Source organism: Thermothelomyces thermophilus, chromosome 4 (assembly GCF_000226095.1).
Source record: "Thermothelomyces thermophilus ATCC 42464 chromosome 4, complete sequence".
Classification (NCBI taxonomy): domain Eukaryota; kingdom Fungi; phylum Ascomycota; class Sordariomycetes; order Sordariales; family Chaetomiaceae; genus Thermothelomyces; species Thermothelomyces thermophilus.
This window is the reverse complement of record NC_016475.1, coordinates 4,502,797-4,521,776: the sequence shown is the minus strand read 5'-3', so window position 1 is coordinate 4,521,776 and position 18,980 is coordinate 4,502,797. Positions and strand designations below refer to the sequence as shown.

General features: G+C 46.2%; 2 protein-coding genes across 2 annotated transcripts; both read right to left on the bottom strand.

The window, feature by feature from the left end:
• Window positions 1-1,546: 1,546 nt before the first annotated feature.
• MYCTH_2128494 (uncharacterized protein) lies at window positions 1,547-7,084 on the bottom strand (the record flags this gene model as incomplete). Its single annotated transcript, XM_003664630.1, has 3 exons — window positions 1,547-1,566; window positions 6,829-6,948; window positions 7,003-7,084. The coding sequence occupies 3 exons, from the start codon at window positions 7,082-7,084 to the stop codon at window positions 1,547-1,549; spliced, it is 222 nt and encodes a 73-aa protein (XP_003664678.1).
• Window positions 7,085-15,735: 8,651 nt separating this feature from the next.
• MYCTH_2064081 (uncharacterized protein) lies at window positions 15,736-16,567 on the bottom strand (the record flags this gene model as incomplete). Its single annotated transcript, XM_003664629.1, has 3 exons — window positions 15,736-15,825; window positions 15,938-16,293; window positions 16,360-16,567. 3 exons carry the CDS (start codon window positions 16,565-16,567, stop codon window positions 15,736-15,738), a joined length of 654 nt encoding a protein of 217 aa, XP_003664677.1.
• Between the last annotated feature and the right edge of the window lie 2,413 nt (window positions 16,568-18,980).

The following is an 18,980-nucleotide window of genomic DNA, read 5'->3' as shown; positions in this document are numbered from 1 at the left end:
CGGAGGTAGATTAGGCGGGACAAGCAAGCAGGTCGTCTAAGGGATTCGGTGAAGCCAAAGGGTTCACAACAACACTAGAGTTGTCTCTCACAGTAATCAGCAATGCTTGGTATGAGTACTGTGATTGTGATTGTTACCACTGGTGAACTCCTAGAGTCTACCATAACGAGTGACTAGCTAGCTATATATATACAATTGTCTGTCTTTCTTCAATAGTTATCACTAGTACCACTTCTCCTTTCACTTCGTGATTCTATATTGTCGACGGTAACATGTTATTATCACTAGTGAAGACCTTAGTCTTGGCGGTGATAATCTTCTGATTAGTCCGTCAAGTGATTGGCTGTCGGAATGTCCCGCGTCCTGGCTATAGCCTGCCAGGCCGCCTATGTGCTTATTCGTGACACGATGCCCCTCCTTCAAGGCTTTCGACCCGAAAGCCCTCTTAGGCCGTTTTAAATAGCGCTAACAACCCTTCGCTTGTAAGTACTATATTCTCCCTGTTTCTACGTCGTGGTCGCTATATTGACAAAATGCTGATAGAGAAACGGAAGTCGCATTCTACACGTTACCGTGCTTCCCTTGCTCAGAACATCGCTGAGAACGGTTTTGTCGTTATGCCTTGCTCTTGGTGCGCGTCGCAAGGCCTCGTTTGCAAAATGATCGCGTATACGAAGCGTTGCAAAGCCTGCGTTTGTCGAGGTCGTTCTTGCGATGGCTCTAGCATACTGCTTTCTTCCTGTAAGCACGTCTCCTTTTCTTTTTTTTTTTTTTTTTTTTTTTCCTTTAAATGTGATTCCTAATGTTTGTTCTAGTAGATCGTATTCTCTAGGAGCAGCGTCGTATCAAGGATGCTGAACGTCGTGCCGAACTTGAGCTAGATGAATCTCAATGCCGTCTGGAAGAAGCCTAGCGCGAGTTATCCGAAAAGCTTGCGCGACTCCGGCGTCTTCGTCAGCAGAAGGAGTTTTTGGTGGAGAAAGGTGCCGATATGGTGGCGCGTGGTCTGTCAACCTTGGACGAGTTGGAGGAGGTTGAGCGGCAAGAGACACCTGCTATACCCTCGTCATAGATTAATGATGCCATCGATGCTGTCGATTAGGGCGCCATCTTTGGTTCTGTCCCGGGTTTTCCTTTGGTCGATCCGGATTCTGCCGGTAGAACTGTTCCAGTTTCTTAGGGCAGTTCAAATTCTTGACTAGTTCCCATGAGTTGTCCTCTGGTCCAAAATCAAGCCATTTGACTAGGTACTGTAGTTCCCTGTTGATAATGCGTGAATCTAGAATTTCTTCGACGTCCTATTCTTCCTCTTCGTCCTCTGCTTCGATGTATATAGCAACCTTAGTGTTCTTTGGTGCTGGTTCGAGAAGTGAAATATAAAAAACATCCGTCCGTAGTCGTATAGATGACAGTAACGATAGTCGGTAGTTAGATGTCGAAATTCGTTCTTTAATAACGAAGGGTCTGACCTTCTTAAAGTCTAGCTTCGTGCTTGGTCGTTTGGTTCGTAAGTTCCGTATAATCAAGTAGACTTTGTCTCCCCTCTCTAGGCGAGGTCCCTCGAGCCTGTGTTTGTCGTAGTAGTTCTTCATTCTAGTCTTGATAAACTCAAGTTCCTTTTTGAGCTTTTCATATAGTACGTACATTTGTTCTGCTTTGACTACTGCTCTTGGCACTGTGACCTCTGGTCCTTGCCTAAGGTCTGCTTTATATCTGTAGTTCGCGAAGAACGGTGTGACTTTGGTCGTTTCCGTTGGCGTCGTATTGTAGGCAAGTTATACTATTGGTAACAGCATAACCTAGTCGTCTTGCTAGTAATTGACGTAAGAGCAGAGGTATTGCTTAACAACTTGGTTTAGTCGCTCTGTTTGTCCGTCGGTCTGTAGGTGATATGCCGTTAACAGCTTGCTGTTAACGCCTAATCGTTGCATTAACGCTTACCAGAACTTCGACGCGAACTTAGTGTCTCTGTCGGTAATCCATTCTTGCGGCCAAGCATGCACTGATATAACTTGCCGATAGATCACGTCTACCAACTGTTCCGCTGTCTAGGATTCCTTGTAGGGAAAGAAGTATACCTACTTAGTCAGGCAATCTACTATAGTAAGAATACTGTCGTAGGTCACTCCTGTGGCTATGTCCTTGGATTCCGGCAGCTTTATAATAAAGTCTATCGTGACTAAACTCCATGGTTTGTCAGCTGTTAGTAGTGGCTAAAGTAGCCCGTACGGCTTGTGTTATACCGTTTTGCTCCGATTGCAGATGTCGCAGTTCTGTACGACTTCCTTAACTCGTGCTGTCAACTGTGGAAAGTCGTAGTGTTTCTTGACTTGTGCGATAGTCTTCGTAACTCCTTTGTGTCCTCCGAGTTTCGACTCGTAGATTTCTCGAATCATCCGCAGCTGTTGATCTTTGTCGTGGATGTACGCTTTGCCTTGGTACCAGAGTTTCCCATCTCTTTCTTCCACTCTGTTAGGTACTAGTAGTCCGGATGCTGCTTGATACTATACCTCGTTAATCCTTTCTTCTCGAAAGATTACGTAGCATTCTAGGAACAAGTCAAGTGGATCATCTTCTACGGGTGTCTGCGTTTCGTAATATAGCGTTCCGTCTATTCGTTCCTTGAACAACGGTGGTGTTGTTCCTGTTCGTCCTTCTGTATGATCCGTTCGTCGGCTTAAGATGTCCGCTCGTACGTTCTCTTTGCCCTTCTTATAGCGAATCTCAAAGTTAAATTCCGCGAGGAATTCTGCCTATCGTATTTGTCATCTATTAAGCTCCTTCGTCGTCGTGAAGTATTGTAGGTTCTTATAATCCGTATATACTTATACCGGTTTAATTGTGCCGCTGAGGTATAGTCGCCATTCCTTAAAAGCTTCGACAATCGCAAGTAGTTCCTTGTCGTGGATCGGATAATTAAGACGTAGTCTATCGAGCTTCTTTGAAAAGAAGGCTACAGGATGTAGCTTTCCTTGTCCGTCTCGTTGTCCCAATTGTCCTCTGATGGCGTAGTCTGAAGCGTCTGTTTCTACCTCGAATAGCTTCTTAGGGTCTGGCAGTACTAGCACTAGATCTTCGGTAATGGCGTTACGGATCTGCGTAAATGCTTGCTCGTATTGCTCTTCCCATTGGAATTCAGCATTCTTCTTGGTAAGTTCGTGCAAAGGTCGTGCGATCGCTCTAAAGTTCCTAATGAACATTCGGTAGAAGTTCGCAAATCCAATAAAGCTTCGTACTTCCGTGACTGACGTCGGTCGTGGCCAATTCTTGATAGCTTTAATCTTTAAAGGTTCTATCCGGATTTGTCCTGGGGATATTTCGTATCCTAAAAAGACTGTCTTCCTGACATGGAATTCGCTCTTTTCCTTGTTGACTGATAGCTTGTACGCGTGTAGCGCGTCTAGCACTGCTTTCACGTGCTTCCGGTGTTCGTCCATCGTCTTAGAGAAGATGAGTATATCGTCAAGATAACATACCGTAAATTTGTCGAGAAAGGGTCGGATAGCTTGATCAATTAGGGCTTGGAACGTTGCCGGTACGTTTATAAGTCCGAATGGCATGACGAGGTACTTATAGTGACCATAGGGTGTCCTAAAGGCCGTTTTCTACTCGTCGCCTTCTTTGATCCGTATATAGTTGTAGGCCGATGGCAAGTTAAGACGCGTGAAATATTAGGCTCCTGCTAACTGATCTCGGAGCCGTGAGATTAGCAGTAACAGGTATCGGTTTTTCACGGTCTGTTCGTTAAGTTACCGATAGTCGACATATAACCGTAGCTTTCCGTCTTTCTTAGGCACAAACAGGATTGGGTAGCCTGCTAGCGATGTTAACAGGCGGATATGTCCTCTTCGAAGGTTCTCCTCTAAATATCGCTTAAGTTCTTCGTTCTATATCTAGCTTGTATAGTAAATCTTAAAGAACTTCAGTCGTGCTCCTTCCTTGAGCTTGATCTTGTGATCCTATAGGCCGTATTCTGGTAGTCCTTCTAGATATTTCGGTTCGAATACTTGGTGTCCTTCGTATTCCTTCGGTACTTCCCTAGTCTTGTCTCGTCTCTCGGTTTTCTGGTAGTATACAAACTTGGTTCCGTCTATGGCTATGCTGGTGATTTCTCCTATCTCAACCTACTACTCCAATTGTAGTGCTCCGCATTCGTCAACGGAGAGAATAGCTATCGGCGATTCAGCTCGTTCCTCCTGTCGCGATATCAATATCGTTATGCCGCCTCTTCTAGAGTCCGTAGTGGTCTGCCTACCACTGTCCGTCTCTTGCGGTAGATCTGTAGGATATGCCTTTCCTTGAGCATCGTCTGCTTGTAATCCTTACGCGCTCCCTATCTCGCTAGTCGAATATAACTCCGTTCGGGGTCGTAGGTGGCTACCATTCTTCCAGCTAATGTCCGGGTCATAGTCTTTATACCATGGTAACCCTAATATTATGTCTTTGTCATTGCCTATGTCCACGATGCTGAATACGACTGCTGTAGTCTTCCCTGCCATAGTGATGTCGATCGGTTCGGTCTCCCTATATACCTATTACGTCGGAAATGGCCCTTTGACTATGCTATGCTTCCGCTTCATTCTCTAGGGTATCCGTAGCTGATTTACAAGTGTCGGCAAAATCAGATTTATCTCTACTCTACTATCTACTAGTACGAGCATTTCGTGCTGTTTCTACTATGCTATTATCTATAATCGCTTGTCTTGCCGCCGTCGTCTAAAGATTGTAGCGATTTCCTATGTTTCTGCCGGGAGGTCTCGATATAGTGGTCTCTTACACTAGTCCCTCCTATACTACGCTACTACTTACCGCTACGTGGGCGTTAATGGTTTCCGGGCCCCTCGAAGGGCCCTGACCTGTTTCCTAGGTCAGTGCTAACCTCTTCGGTTGTTCGGCTGATAGCGGCTTCGTCAATCGTGCTCATTTCCGTAAGCCATTAAGTGCTTGCGGCTTCCTACCATTGGGTCCGTTCCGCTTTCCGTCGTACGTGCTATAGCTTTGTCTGAAGCTCCCGAATTTGTAATTTCTTTTCTTCCGCGTGATAGAGGCAATCGTTGCTCTAGCACGAGTCCTATATGTCTCGTCCGGTTCCGTAGTGCCTAGGCTAGGCTTATCTTAGAACTATCGTGATGCTTTCTGAATTACGGGCTTTGATCTTCTAGAGCAATTCGGCCGCTCTGTTTCCTACATCGTAGACCCATTCCACAGGGCGTAAGCTTCCGTCCTTATTTCCTTGTCGGGTTGGCTAGTGATTGTTTTCGAATTTGTCGCGGAAGTGGTATCGGCATTCGTATGCCATACACTGAAACCAGGGCACTTGTGCATGTGCCTCGTGTCGAGGGTATAGTCGCGTGGCATTGCCTAGGAGGTATTGGAATTCTTTCCCGAATCCTTCCCATTATACGTAGACCGTAGGTACTCTAGTGCTGACATAGGAGTGTTTCTTCCAGTAGCTTTCCTACGTACGCTCGTCTTTTCTGCGGTTCGCGTACATGAACTGGTATTCTAGGTTCTGTACGTCATTGCTAAGTTGTTGGCCGTCAAGATACTCGGCATAGCTATCGGGCCCATCATATGTCACAGGCTGTTCTCCTTCGATGGTTTCTACGATACGTCGGAGTTCCCTCATTTCGTCCCTTATTCTATCGCTCTACTAGGCGAGTCAAATCAAGCGCCCGTCCCGTTTACGTAGTTCCGTGTTGAGCCGAAAAACTTCGTTATAGTACTATTCGATTCGTTCCTAGAGGAATAGAATATTAGGTCTGGGTCTTTCGATTCCTTGGGTATCGGTTATCCACGATCTATCCCGCCTCTACGTGACCATGAAACCCTATTGCCTCAAGATTAGGAGAATCGAAGCTGGCGGTGTATATTCTCCTGCCATGTCCCATTCGGCAAGACTTGTCTCTAGGTCTACAGTGACCAGTTCGGAGTACGGTGCTTGTTTGTCTTTACCATTGTCGTCATGTCCGAGACTGTCCGTGTCACTGCCCCTATCTTCGTAGCTCGTGGCCGCTACTTCGATAACGTCCTTGGTGGTTTCGTCAATAGTCGTAATTTCCTTTCTAGGGACTGTCTTCTACTCTTTCTTCGGGCTACGACATTCTCGCTTGTAGTGCCCTTTCTTTCCGTAGTTATAGCAGGTAATATTAGACTTGTCTTTGGTTGTCTTCTTCTAGTCCTGCTTCTACGCTGCGTCTATATCTATGGCTCCGGGGTGCGTCCTGTATGAGGTACTGACGTATACTTGCTTTTTCTTGTCGTTAGCCTTAACCGTGGTTCCGTTCATTCGACCTCGTTTCTGCTACTCTCGTGTATAGAGTCGATCATCGATTCTGATAGCCTGTACGATATATTCGTCCAGGGTCTTAGGCCGATCGTACTTATATAGCTCGTCCTTGACCTTTTCCTTTAAGCCGTTATAGAATAATTGTATTAACGCCTTGTCGTTAAGCTAAGACTTAAGCATGTCCTATCTAAACTATACGGTGTAGGAGGCTGCCGACTTGGTCTATCGGAGATTGGCGAGTCTTTCTTGCGTATAAATCTTCTTGTCCTTATCGCCAAAAACCTTTCGAAGCTCTTCTTCGAAACGGTCGTAAGATCGGAAGACTGCCTGTGTGAACGCGTCTCGGTCGTCTTCGTCTTCCTCAGTGAGATAGTCGTTCCACGTCGGCTCGAACCATCTAAGTACCTTGCCCTCTAGTCTCGTGGCTATATAAAGGACTTTGGCTTTTTCGTCTGGAAACTTGTCGTCGTTAAGCCAGAAGTAGGATCAGAGATTTGTTAAGAATCCTGCGAGATCCTCCTTGGTTCCTCCGTATTTACCAGGTAGTTCGATCTTGATGCGCTTTGCTTTGGCGCCCTCGAGTGCCTCGATTTTGGCGTAGGCCTCGTTAACCAACTTCTGCGAGTACTTTTCGCGGTTCTCGAGTTCCTTAATTTGAGCTTAAGCAGCCTTGTCTCTCTGGTCTAACTCCTAGATCCGCTGCTAGAGTTGACCAAACTGAGCGAGCAGCTGTTCGGCCGTGACGTTAGTAGCCATGTCGATGTCGAGGTCGAAGTCACCTCCGTTCTGAACCATAACAGAACAAAGGGAGTGGTAACAACGTATGACGAACCTAACTCAGACTGCTTCTAAAAGGGTCTAGACGGAGGTGGATTAGGCGGGACAAGCAAGCAGGTCGTCTAAGGGATTCGGTGAAGCCAAAGGGTTTATAACAACACTAGAGTTATCTCTTACAGTAATTAGCAATGCTTGGTATAAGTACTGTAATTGTGATTATTACCACTGGTAAACTCCTAGAGTCTACTATAACGAGTGACTAGCTAGCTATATATATACAATTGTCTGTCCTTCTTTAATAGTTATTACTAGTACCACTTCTCCTTTCACTTCGTGATTCTGCGTTGTCGACGGTGACATGTTATTATCACCAGTGAAGACCTTAGTCTTGGCGGTGATAATCTTCTAATTGGTCCGTTAAGTGATTAGCTGTCGGAATGTCCTGCGTCCTGGCTGCAGCCTGCCAGGCCGCCTATGTGCTTATTCGTGACAAGGCGAGGGTAGTGCTAGTATCGTAACAACCTACGATTTTCTTAATGCCTATATATAGGCAGGGGTTATTAGCCTAGAGCTATAGATCCTAAATATAGCTCCTATAGCTCTTATAGTATATTGTATAGGAAGTGCCCTAACCTTAGATATATTTAACCTTATTGCCTTTTAGAAGTTGGTTAATATATAGTAGGTAATACTACTACTTCTTAGGCTATAGTTTAAACTCCTTATTAGAAGAGTTGCCCTTAATAGTATACTTACTAAGGGAGAGGTTAGTATTCTTATACTAAGAAATAAGGAGTTAGTCTATACCTTATATATATATATAATAGCTAAAATTAGTATAGGTAAGGGACAAACTTATATAGTAATCTTTATTCTTATTATTACTAAGGTAATAATTACTACTACTATTACTAAGCAAACTAGCAGCTATTAATATATTAGATAGATACTAATTGAAAAAAAAAAAAACTTTAGAGTATAATAAAGGTATAGGTAGCAAGTATAGTTATAGGAGGCAAGGGCAGTTAGAAGGTATAAAAGAGGAGAGTTAATTATAGGTAAAAAAAAATTAAAAGGAGGAGGGAAGAGGAAGGGGTATTTATAGGTATAGGAGGAGGGTAGTAGAGGAATATACTAGGCCTAGGCAGACTACTTATTACGTATATGACTTACTACTACGTGTATAGGTCGCGTTATTCTAATAACAAAGGGAAGGAGGTATAGGTTTCATCCGAACTCGAATAGCTACCTATTTATATATCGCGCCATTATACGTATAGGTTATATTATTATAGCGACAAGGAAAGGAAGGTATAGAACCTGCTTATAGGACCGATATATAGGGCGTGATACAGGGTAGGTCGGCCTAGGGACCGTGGAAAAAAAAAAGAGGGGGGGTATATTATAGGCCTAGGCTATACCTAGGCTGGATAATGCCTAGGCTTTACCTAGGTATAGAACAGACCTACCCTGCCCTACTTACCTACGCCTTACAGGTCTGTAGAGCGTTCGTTACTCGTTTGTAACTTGTCTAGTAGATACGCGGCTAAGGCCTAATTAGGGCCTGACCTAGAGCCTAACCGGGCCCTACCTAGGTTATAACGTATATACTTAAAAGGTACCCCTTTGTATAACTCTTGTATTCTTTCTCTTTTTCCTCCCTAAGGTAGTTAAATAGAATATTATATGCTTATCTATAGTTGTTATAAGGCTAGTATATTATAGATAATAGTAATAGAGGCAAAGGTAGTGGTAGTAATGTCCCTCTAGATAGACGTAAAAGAGTCTACTTACGTAGAAAAAGATATCCTAACTTATAAAAGAAAGAAGAACTATATCTTGTCCTTTAAATCTATTAAAGCAAACGAGTATTAAAAACTATCTATTATCCTTGTCTCTTTATTTACTTGCCTCTTATTAGTACCCCTGGATAGGTAACCCTTATTTATATCTATTATATATAATAAAGTCTTATAGAACTAGAAAAATAAAATTATAGCCTATATCCCCCTAGTTATATTAAGAGCTACTAGCCTTAGTTTATACTTCCCCTTTAAATTCGCCCTAAGGCTCTTACTAGCAAATTTAGACCTAAAAACTTACTTATATTCCTTGTAATATCTAGCCTGTTTAGCTTTATTATTACCTTTAGGTAAGGGCTATTTCTTAGATACCTAATGCCTGTACTAGGCTTCTACTTTAGTATCTAGTATATCCTACCCTATAAACTATAGTGGATACTTAGGAACTAGCTCTAGATCTTTAAGTCCTAAATATTTAAATAGTAGAGGCCGTGTCTATTTAGCTAGATTATCGTTAGGATAACGCTAATAAGCCTATCCTTTCTTAGTAGCTTAGGTTAAGCGTATCTCCTATATCTATATTAGCTTACTTAGCTGCGTCTTAGCCTAACTAGGCGGCCGTCGTATTACTAAAGGTACCTATTTGGCTAGCTACTACTATTATAACCCTAGAGGTTTTCCTGTCACGAATAAGCACATGGGCGGCCTGGCAGGCTGCAGCCAGGACGCGGGACATTCCGACAGCCAATCACTTGACGGACCAATCAGAAGATTATCACCGCCAAGACTAAGGTCTTCACTGGTGATAATAACATGTCACCGTCGACAACGCAGAATCACGAAGTGAAAGGAGGAGTGGTACTGGTGATAACTATTGAAGAAGGACAGACAATTGTGTATATATAGCTAGCTAGTCACTCGTTATGGTGGACTCTGGGAGTTCACCAGTGGTAACAATCACAATCACAGTACTCATACCAAGCATTGCTGATTACTGTGAGAGACAACTCTAAGTGTTGTTGTGAACCCTTTGGCTTCACCGAATCCCTCAGACGACCTGCCTGCTTGTCCTGCTTTACCCACCTCCGTCTGGACCCTTTCAGAAGAAGTCTGAGTTGGGTTCGTCACACGTTGTTACCACTCCCTTTGTTCTGTCATGGTTCAGAACGGAGGAGACCTCGACCTCGACACCGACATGGATACCAACGTCACGGCCGAACAACTGCTCGCCCAGCTTGGTCAACTCCAGCAGCGGATCCAGGAGTTGGACCAGAGAGACAAGGCTGCTCAAGCTCGAATCAAGGAACTCGAGAACCGCGAAAAGTACTCGCAGAAGTTGGTCAACGAGGCCTACGCCAAAATCGAGGCACTCGAGGGCGCCAAAGCGAAGCGCATCAAGATCGAACCACCTGGCAAATACGGAGGAACCAAGGAGGATCTCGCAGGATTCTTGACAAACCTCCGATCCTACTTCCGGCTCAATGACGACAAGTTTCCGGACGACAAAGCCAAAGTCCTCTACGCAGCCACGAGACTAGAGGGCAAGGCACTCAGATGGTTCGAGCCTACGTGGAACGACTATCTCACCGAGGAAGACGAAGACGACCGAGACGCGTTCACGCAGGCAGTCTTTCGATCCTACGACCGTTTCGAAGAAGAGCTTCGGAAGGTCTTTGGCGACAAAGACGAGAAAATCCATGCGCAAGAAAGACTCGCCAATCTCCGACAGACCAAGTCAGCAGCCTCCTACGCCGCACAGTTCAGACAGGACATGCTCAAGTCTCAGCTTAACGACGAGGCGTTGATGCAATTGTTCTATAACGGCTTGAAGGAAAAGGTCAAGGACGAGCTGTACAAGTACGATCGGCCTGAGACTCTGGACGAATACATCGCGCAGGCCATCAGGATCGATGATCGACTCTACGCACGAGAGCAGCAGAAACGAGGTCGAATGAACGGAACCACGGTTAAGGCCAACGACAAGAAAAAGCGAGCGTACGTCAGTACCTCGTACGGGACGCACCCCGGAGCCATGGATGTGGATGCAGCGCAGAAGCAGGACCAGAAGAAGACGGCCAAAGACAAGTCTAATGTTACCTGCTACAACTGCGGAAAGAAAGGGCACTACAAGCGAGAATGCCGAAGCCCGAAGAAAGAATGGAAACCAACCCCTGGAAAGGAAATTGCGGCCATCGACGAAACCACCAAGGACGTCATCGAAGTAGCGGCCACGAGCTACGAAGACAAGGGCAGTGACACGGACAGTCTCGGACACGACGGCAACGGTGAAGACGAACAAGCACCGTACTCCGAACTGGTCACTGTGGACCCAGAGACAGGTCTTGCCGAATGGGACATGGCAGGAGAATATGCACCGCCAGTTTCGATTCTCCCAGCCTTGAGGCAGTGGGGTTTCACAGTCACGCAGAGGCGGGATGGATCGTGGACAACCGACACCCAAGGAATCGAAAGACCCGGACCCAATGCTCTATTCCTCCAGGAACGAATCGAATGGTACCGCAACGAAGTTTTCCGACTCAACACGGAACTGCGCGAACGGGATGGGCGCTTGACTCGACTCGCCCAGCAGAGCGAAGAGATGAAGGACGAAATGAGGGAACTCCGACGTATCGTGGAAGCCATCAAAGGAGAACAGCCTGTGACATATGATGGGCCCGATAGCTACGCCGAGTACCTTGACGATCAGCAACTCAGCAACGACGTGCGGAACCCAGAATACCAGTTCATGCGCGCGAACCGCGGAAAAGACGAACGCACGTGGGAAAGCTACTGGAAGAAACACTCCTATGTCAGCACTGGAGTACCTACGGTCCACGTACAATGGGAAGGATTCGGGAAAGAATTCCAATACCTCCCAGGCGACGCCATGCGACTGCACCCTCGACACGAGGCACATGCGCAAGTGCCCTGGTTTCAGTGTGTGGCACACGAATGTCGATATCACTTCCGCGACAAATTCGAAAACAATCATTGGCCGACCCGACAGGAAAACGGGGACGGAGGCTTACGCCCTGTGGAATGGGTCTACGATGCAGGAAACAGAGCGGCCGAATTGCTCTGGAAGATCGAAGCCCGCAATTCAGAAAGCATCACGATAGTTCCAAGACGAGCCTGGCCTAGGCACTGCGGAACCGGACGAGACACATGGGACTCGTGCTGGAGCAACGATTGCCTCTATCACGCGGACGAAAAGAAATTGCGAATTCGGGAGCTTCAGACGAAGCTATGGCACGCACGACGGAAAGCAGAACGGACCCAATGGTGGGAAGCCGCAAGCACTCAATGGCTCACGGAAATGAGCACGATCGACGAAGCCGCTATCAGCCGAACAACCGAAGAGGTCAGCACTGACCTGGGAAACGGGTCAGGGCCCTTCGAGGGGCCCGGAAACCATTAACGCCCGTGCAGCGGCAAGTGGTAGCGCAGTACAGGAGGAACTGGCGCAAGGGACCACTATATCGAGACCTCCCGGCAGAAACATGGGAAATCGCTGCAATCTTTGGACGACGGCGGCAAGACAAGCGACTGTGGATAACAGCACAATGGAGACAGCACGAAATGCTCGCACTAGTGGACAGTGGAGCAGAGATGAATCTGATTTCGCCGACACTTGTGAATCAGCTACGGATACCCTGGAGAATGAAGCGGAAGCATGGCATAGTCAAAGGGCCATTTCCGACGCAATGGGTACGCAGAGAGACCGAACCGATCGACATCACTGTGGCAGGGAAGACCACAGCAGTCGTATTCAGCATCGTGGACATGGGCAACGACAAAGACATGATATTGGGGTTACCATGGCATGAAGATTACGACCCGGACATCAGCTGGAAGAATGGTGGCCACCTGCGACCCCGAACGGAGTCGTATTCGACCAGCAAGATGGGGAGCGCGCAAGGATCGCGAGCGGACGATGCTCAAGGAAAGGCATGTCCTACGGATCCACCGCAAGAGACGGACAGTGGCAGGCAGACCACTACGGACTCTGGAAGAGGCGGCACAACGACATCGATATTGCGACAGGAGGAACGAGCTGAATCGCCGATAGCTGTTCTCTCCGTTGACGAATGCGGAGCACTGCAATTGGAGCAGTGGGTTGAGACAGGAGAAATCGCCAGTATCGCCATGGACGGAACCAAGTTCGCATACTATCAGAAAACCGAGAGACGAGACAAGACTGGGGAAGTACCGAAGGAGTATGAGGGACACCCAGCATTCGAACCGAAACATCTGGAAGGATTACCAGAACACGGCCCATGGGATCACGAGATCAAGCTCAAGGAAGGAGCACGACTGAAGTTCTTCAAGATTTACCACACGAGCCAGACGCAGAACGAAGAACTTAAGCGATATTTGGAGGAGAACCTTCGAAGAGGACATATCCGCCCGTCGACATCGCCAGCAGGCTACCCAATCCTGTTTGTGCCAAAGAAAGACGGAAAGCTACGGTTATGTGTCGACTATCGGCAACTCAACGAACAGACCGTGAAAAACCGATACCCGTTACCGCTGATCTCACGGCTCCGAGATCAGTTGGCAGGAGCCCAATATTTCACGCGTCTTGACTTGCCATCGGCCTACAACCACATACGGATCAAAGAAGGCGACGAGTGGAAAACGGCCTTTAGGACACCCTATGGCCACTACGAGTACCTCGTCATGCCATTCGGACTTACGAACGCGCCGGCAACGTTCCAAGCCCTGATTGATCAAGCTATCCAACCCTTTCTCGACAAATTTGCGGTATGTTATCTCGACGACATACTCATCTTCTCCAAGACGATGGACGAACACCGGAGGCACGTGAAAGCAGTGCTGGACGCGCTGCACGCGTACAAGCTATCAGTCAACAAGGGAAAGAGCGAATTCCATGTCAGGAAGACAGTCTTTTTGGGATACGAAATATCCCCCGGACAAATCCGGATGGAACCTTCAAAGGTTGAAGCCATCAAGAATTGGCCACAACCAGCGTCAGCCACGGAAGTACGAAGTTTCATCGGATTTGCGAACTTCTACCGGATGTTCATCAGGAACTTTGGAGCGATCGCACGACCTTTGCACGAACTCACCAAGAAGAATGCTGAATTCCAATGGGAAGAGCAACACGAGCAAGCATTCACGCAAATCCGCGACGCCATTACCGAAGATCCAGTACTGGTACTGCCAGACCCCAAGAAGCCATTCGAGGTGGAAACGGACGCTTCAGACTACGCCATCGGAGGACAATTGGGACAACGAGACGAACAAGGGAAGCTACATCCTGTAGCCTTCTTTTCAAAGAAGCTCGACGGACCACGTCTCAATTATCCGATCCACGACAAGGAACTACTTGCGATTGTCGAAGCTTTCAAGGAATGGCGACCATACCTCAGCGGCACGATTGAACCGGTACAAGTGTATACGGATCACAAGAACTTGCGATACTTCACGACGACGAAGGAACTCAACGGACGACAAATACGATGGGCAGAATTCCTCGCGGAATTCAACTTCGAGATCCGCTACAAGAAGGGCAAAGAAAACGCACGAGCAGACATTTTAAGCCGACGAACGGATCACACGAAAGGACGAACGGGAACAACACCACCGTTGTTCAAGGAACGAACAGACGGGACGTTGCACCACGAAACGCAGACACCCGTGGAAGATGATCCACTTGACTCGTTCCTAGAATGCTGCGCAATCTTTCGAGAGGAAAGGATCAACGAGGCACAGTATCAAGCAGCACCCGGACCAGTGGTACCTGACGGAGTGGAAGAAAGAGATGGGAAACTCTGGTACCGAGACAAAGCGTACATCCACGACAAGGATCAACAGCTGCGAATGATTCGAGAACTCCACGAATCAAAACTCGGAGGACACAAAGGAGTCACGAAGACTGTCGCACAAGTCAAGAAGCACTACGACTTTCCACAGTTAACGGCACGAGTTAAGGAAGTCGTACGGAACTGCGACATCTGCAATCGGAGCAAAACGGCACGACACAAGCCGTACGGGCTACTTCAGCCACTACCAACAGCTGACAAACCATGGAGTTCAGTTGCGATGGACTTCATCACGAAGCTGCCAGAATCCAAGGACACAGCCACAGGAGTGACCTACGACAGTATTCTTACTGTAGTAGATCGCCTGACTAAGTGGGCATATTTCTTTCCCTACAAGGAGTCCTGGACAGCGGAACAGTTGGCAGACGTGATCTATCGGCAAGTTGCATCAGTGCATGCTTGGCCGCAAGAATGGATCACCGACAGAGACACCAAGTTCGCATCGAAGTTCTGGCAAGCGTTAATGCAACGATTAGGCGTCAACAGCAAGCTGTCAACGGCATATCACCCGCAGACCGACGGACAAACGGAGCGACTAAACCAAGTTGTTGAGCAATACCTCCGCTCTTACGTCAATTACCAACAAGACGACTGGGTCATGCTGTTACCAACAGCACAACTCGCCTACAACACGACGCCGACAGAAACGACCAAAGTCACACCGTTCTTCGCGAACTACGGATATGAAGCAGACCTTAGGCAAGGACCAGAGGTCACAGTGCCGAGAGCAGCAGTCAAAGCAGAACAGATGCACGCACTGCATGAAAAGCTCAAAAAGGAACTCGAGTTTGTCAAGACCAGAATGAAGAACTACTACGACAAACACAGGCTCGAGGGACCTCGCCTAGAGAGGGGAGACAAAGTCTACCTGATCGCACGAAACTTGCGAACCAAACGACCAAGCACGAAGCTGGACTTCAAGAAGGTCGGACCCTTCGTTATCAAAGAACGAATCTCGACATCCAACTACCGACTATCGTTACCGTCATCTATGCGACTACGGACGGATGTTTTTCATATTTCACTTCTCGAACCAGCACCAAAGAACGCCAAGGTTGCCACGCACATCGAAGCAGAGGACGAAGAGGAAGAATGGGACGTCGAAGAAATTCTGGATTCACGCATCATCAACGGGGAACTGCAGTACCTGGTCAAATGGCTTGATTTTGGACCAGAGGACAACTCATGGGAACCAGTCAAGAATTTGAACTGCCCTGAGAAACTGGAACAGTTCCACCGGCAGAATCCGGATCGACCAAAGGAAAACCCGGGACAGAACCAAAGACGGCGCCCCAGTCGACAGCATCGACGGCATCATTAATCTGTGACGAGGGCATAGCAGGCGTCTCTTGCCGCTCAACCTCCTCCAACTCGTCCAAGGTCGACAGACCACGCGCCACCATGTCGGCACCTTTCTCCACCAAAAACTCCTTCTGCTGACGAAGACGCCGGAGCCGCGCAAGCTTTTCGGACAACTCGCGCTGGGCTTCTTCCAGACGGCGTTGAGATTCATCCAGCTCAAGTTCGGCACGACGTTCAGCATCCTTGATACGACGCTGCTCCTGGAGAATGCGATCCACTAGAACGAACATCAGGAATCACATTCAAAAAAAAAAAAAAAAAAAGAAGAAGAAAACGTGCTTACAGGAAGAAAGCGGTATGCCAGAGCCATCGCAAGAACGACCTCGACGAACGCAGGCTTCGCAACGCTTCGTACGCGCGATCATTTTGCAAACGAGGCCTTGCGACGCGCACCAAGAGCAAGGCATAACGACAAAACCGTTCTCAGCGATGTTCTGAGCAAGGGAAGCACGGTAACGTGCAGAATGCGACTTCCGTTTCTCTATCGGCATTTTGTCAACATGGCGACCACGACGCAGAAACAGGGAGAATGCAGTACTCACAAGCGAAGGGTTGTTGGCGCTATTTGAAACGGCCTAAGAGGGCTTTCGGGTCGAAAGCCTTGAAGGAGGGGCATCGTGTCACGAATAAGCACATGGGCGGCCTGGCAGGCTGCAGCCAGGACGCGGGACATTCCGACAGCCAATCACTTGACGGACCAATCAGAAGATTATCACCGCCAAGACTAAGGTCTTCACTGGTGATAATAACATGTCACCGTCGACAACGCAGAATCACGAAGTGAAAGGAGGAGTGGTACTGGTGATAACTATTGAAGAAGGACAGACAATTGTGTATATATAGCTAGCTAGTCACTCGTTATGGTGGACTCTGGGAGTTCACCAGTGGTAACAATCACAATCACAGTACTCATACCAAGCATTGCTGATTACTGTGAGAGACAACTCTAAGTGTTGTTGTGAACCCTTTGGCTTCACCGAATCCCTCAGACGACCTGCCTGCTTGTCCTGCTTCACCCACCTCCGTCTGGACCCTTTCAGAAGAAGTCTGAGTTGGGTTCGTCACATTTCCTTAGCCTTTTATAGCTATAAGTTACTCCTTTACCTATTCTACTATATAATAATAGATAGCTATCCTTGGCTTATAGGGATACTTAAGTACCTATTGGAGTAATTAAGGTAGCCTAAGTCTCTTAGGTACCTTGCTAAGGAATTGCTAGACGGTATTATGTATAGGAACCTGATAATCCTTTTTTGTAACTAATTACTCCTTTATTAGCGGCAGGTTATCTTCTCCTTCCTCTATCTAGATAGAGATAACCGATTTCGCCTATCTTAGCTATAGCTATAGTTATAAAACTAGCGGTCTATAAAGTGGCTTATCTATAGGCTACCTAGGTAGTTAATAGGGATAGATATCCCCTTGAAGGTTCTTTAGCTTTTCTAGCTAAAGGGAGTTATTAGGTAGATAGCCTAAAGCCATCTAGATTGTTCTAAGCCAGAGTATTAATATCTTATTCTTAGCCTCTGTCACTTTTAGCCCTACATATAGACGGCCTTTCTACTAGGGGAGCTTAAGCTATACCTTATCTCTCTGCTAAATCTCCTAGAAGTAGAAGCGGTAGAACTTAGCGACCTAGACACTATATTCCTACTAGCCTTTTTACCTTGACGTTACCTATATTATTAGCTAATATATATAGCCTTCGGGTGGTAGAAAAAGAAAGCTAGGGCGAATAACCGTATCCTATAGAGTCTTAAATAGATCTTTTTAACTCTGCTTATCGGAAGGATAAGAGTGTATATAATAGAGATAGGACTCTATCTAGTTATATATAGCTATAGCCTAGTATAATTATCGTAAATAGTAAAGGATTACCTAGAATTGTTTTCGGGCTATATCCTTCTACTTTTATAGAAATAATGCTAACTACTTAGGCTTTAAGTTACTAATAGCCTCCGGAAAGATATAGATATATAGCTTGTAAGCTATTAGTATATACTAAAGTAGGTTTAAGAGGTTATAGCCATTTAGGTATTCCTTCCTTAATATAAGCCCTTTAATATTATATAGGCTTATAGTAATATTATACTAATACTAGCTAAAGTATATCTTCCCCTAGCTATATAGCCTAGTATATAAGGGAAATAGGTAATTAATAATCTGCTTATTAGTCTTAAGACTAGGGCTTATAAGCTACTCTAGCCTTCCTATTACTACTTCCCTAAGGTAGGGAATAGGCCTAGTATATAGTTCATTAAAGAGCTTCTAGGTATTATCGCTCCCTAGGTAGTTAGCGATTTCTTCCCCTAGAACCTAAGTTATAAGGAGGTACTAAAGAAAGAGCTTTAGGGTTTTAGGATCTTCTCCTAAAAGGAGTAAAGGTAGTTCTATACTTGGTTAGCTTAACCCTCTAGTCAGAGGGAGAGGAACCAATCCTTCTTTTCTTCTTTAATCTAACTCTCTAATGTTATCCCTATATATATTTACCGTCAGGAGACTTATATAGAGTCGCTTAAAACCTAGACTGCTAACATTTAGAAAAGAATCGCTCGGTAGAATGCTTACTTAACGGCGCCTAGCTATCTAACTAGGTAGAGAAGACATTTTATTTAGCGTTTTTAAGAGTTAGTAATTTATAGTTTATAGTTATAGAGAAGAGAGAAGAGGGTTAAATTAAGGGGTATTTATAGACCTTCTAGTTCTACCTAGATACCTTCCTTATCTAGTTATTCTAAGTAGCGTTTACTAGTTCTAGAGCTATCTAATAAGGCAATTACATTAGCCTCTATATAACTAGGTTATTCTTTATTATAACCCTAGAGAATAACCTTAACTTATATTTCATCTAGTAGTAATAAAGAAGTATAACTTCTTATATAATAGGTCATTCTAGCCTAGGTA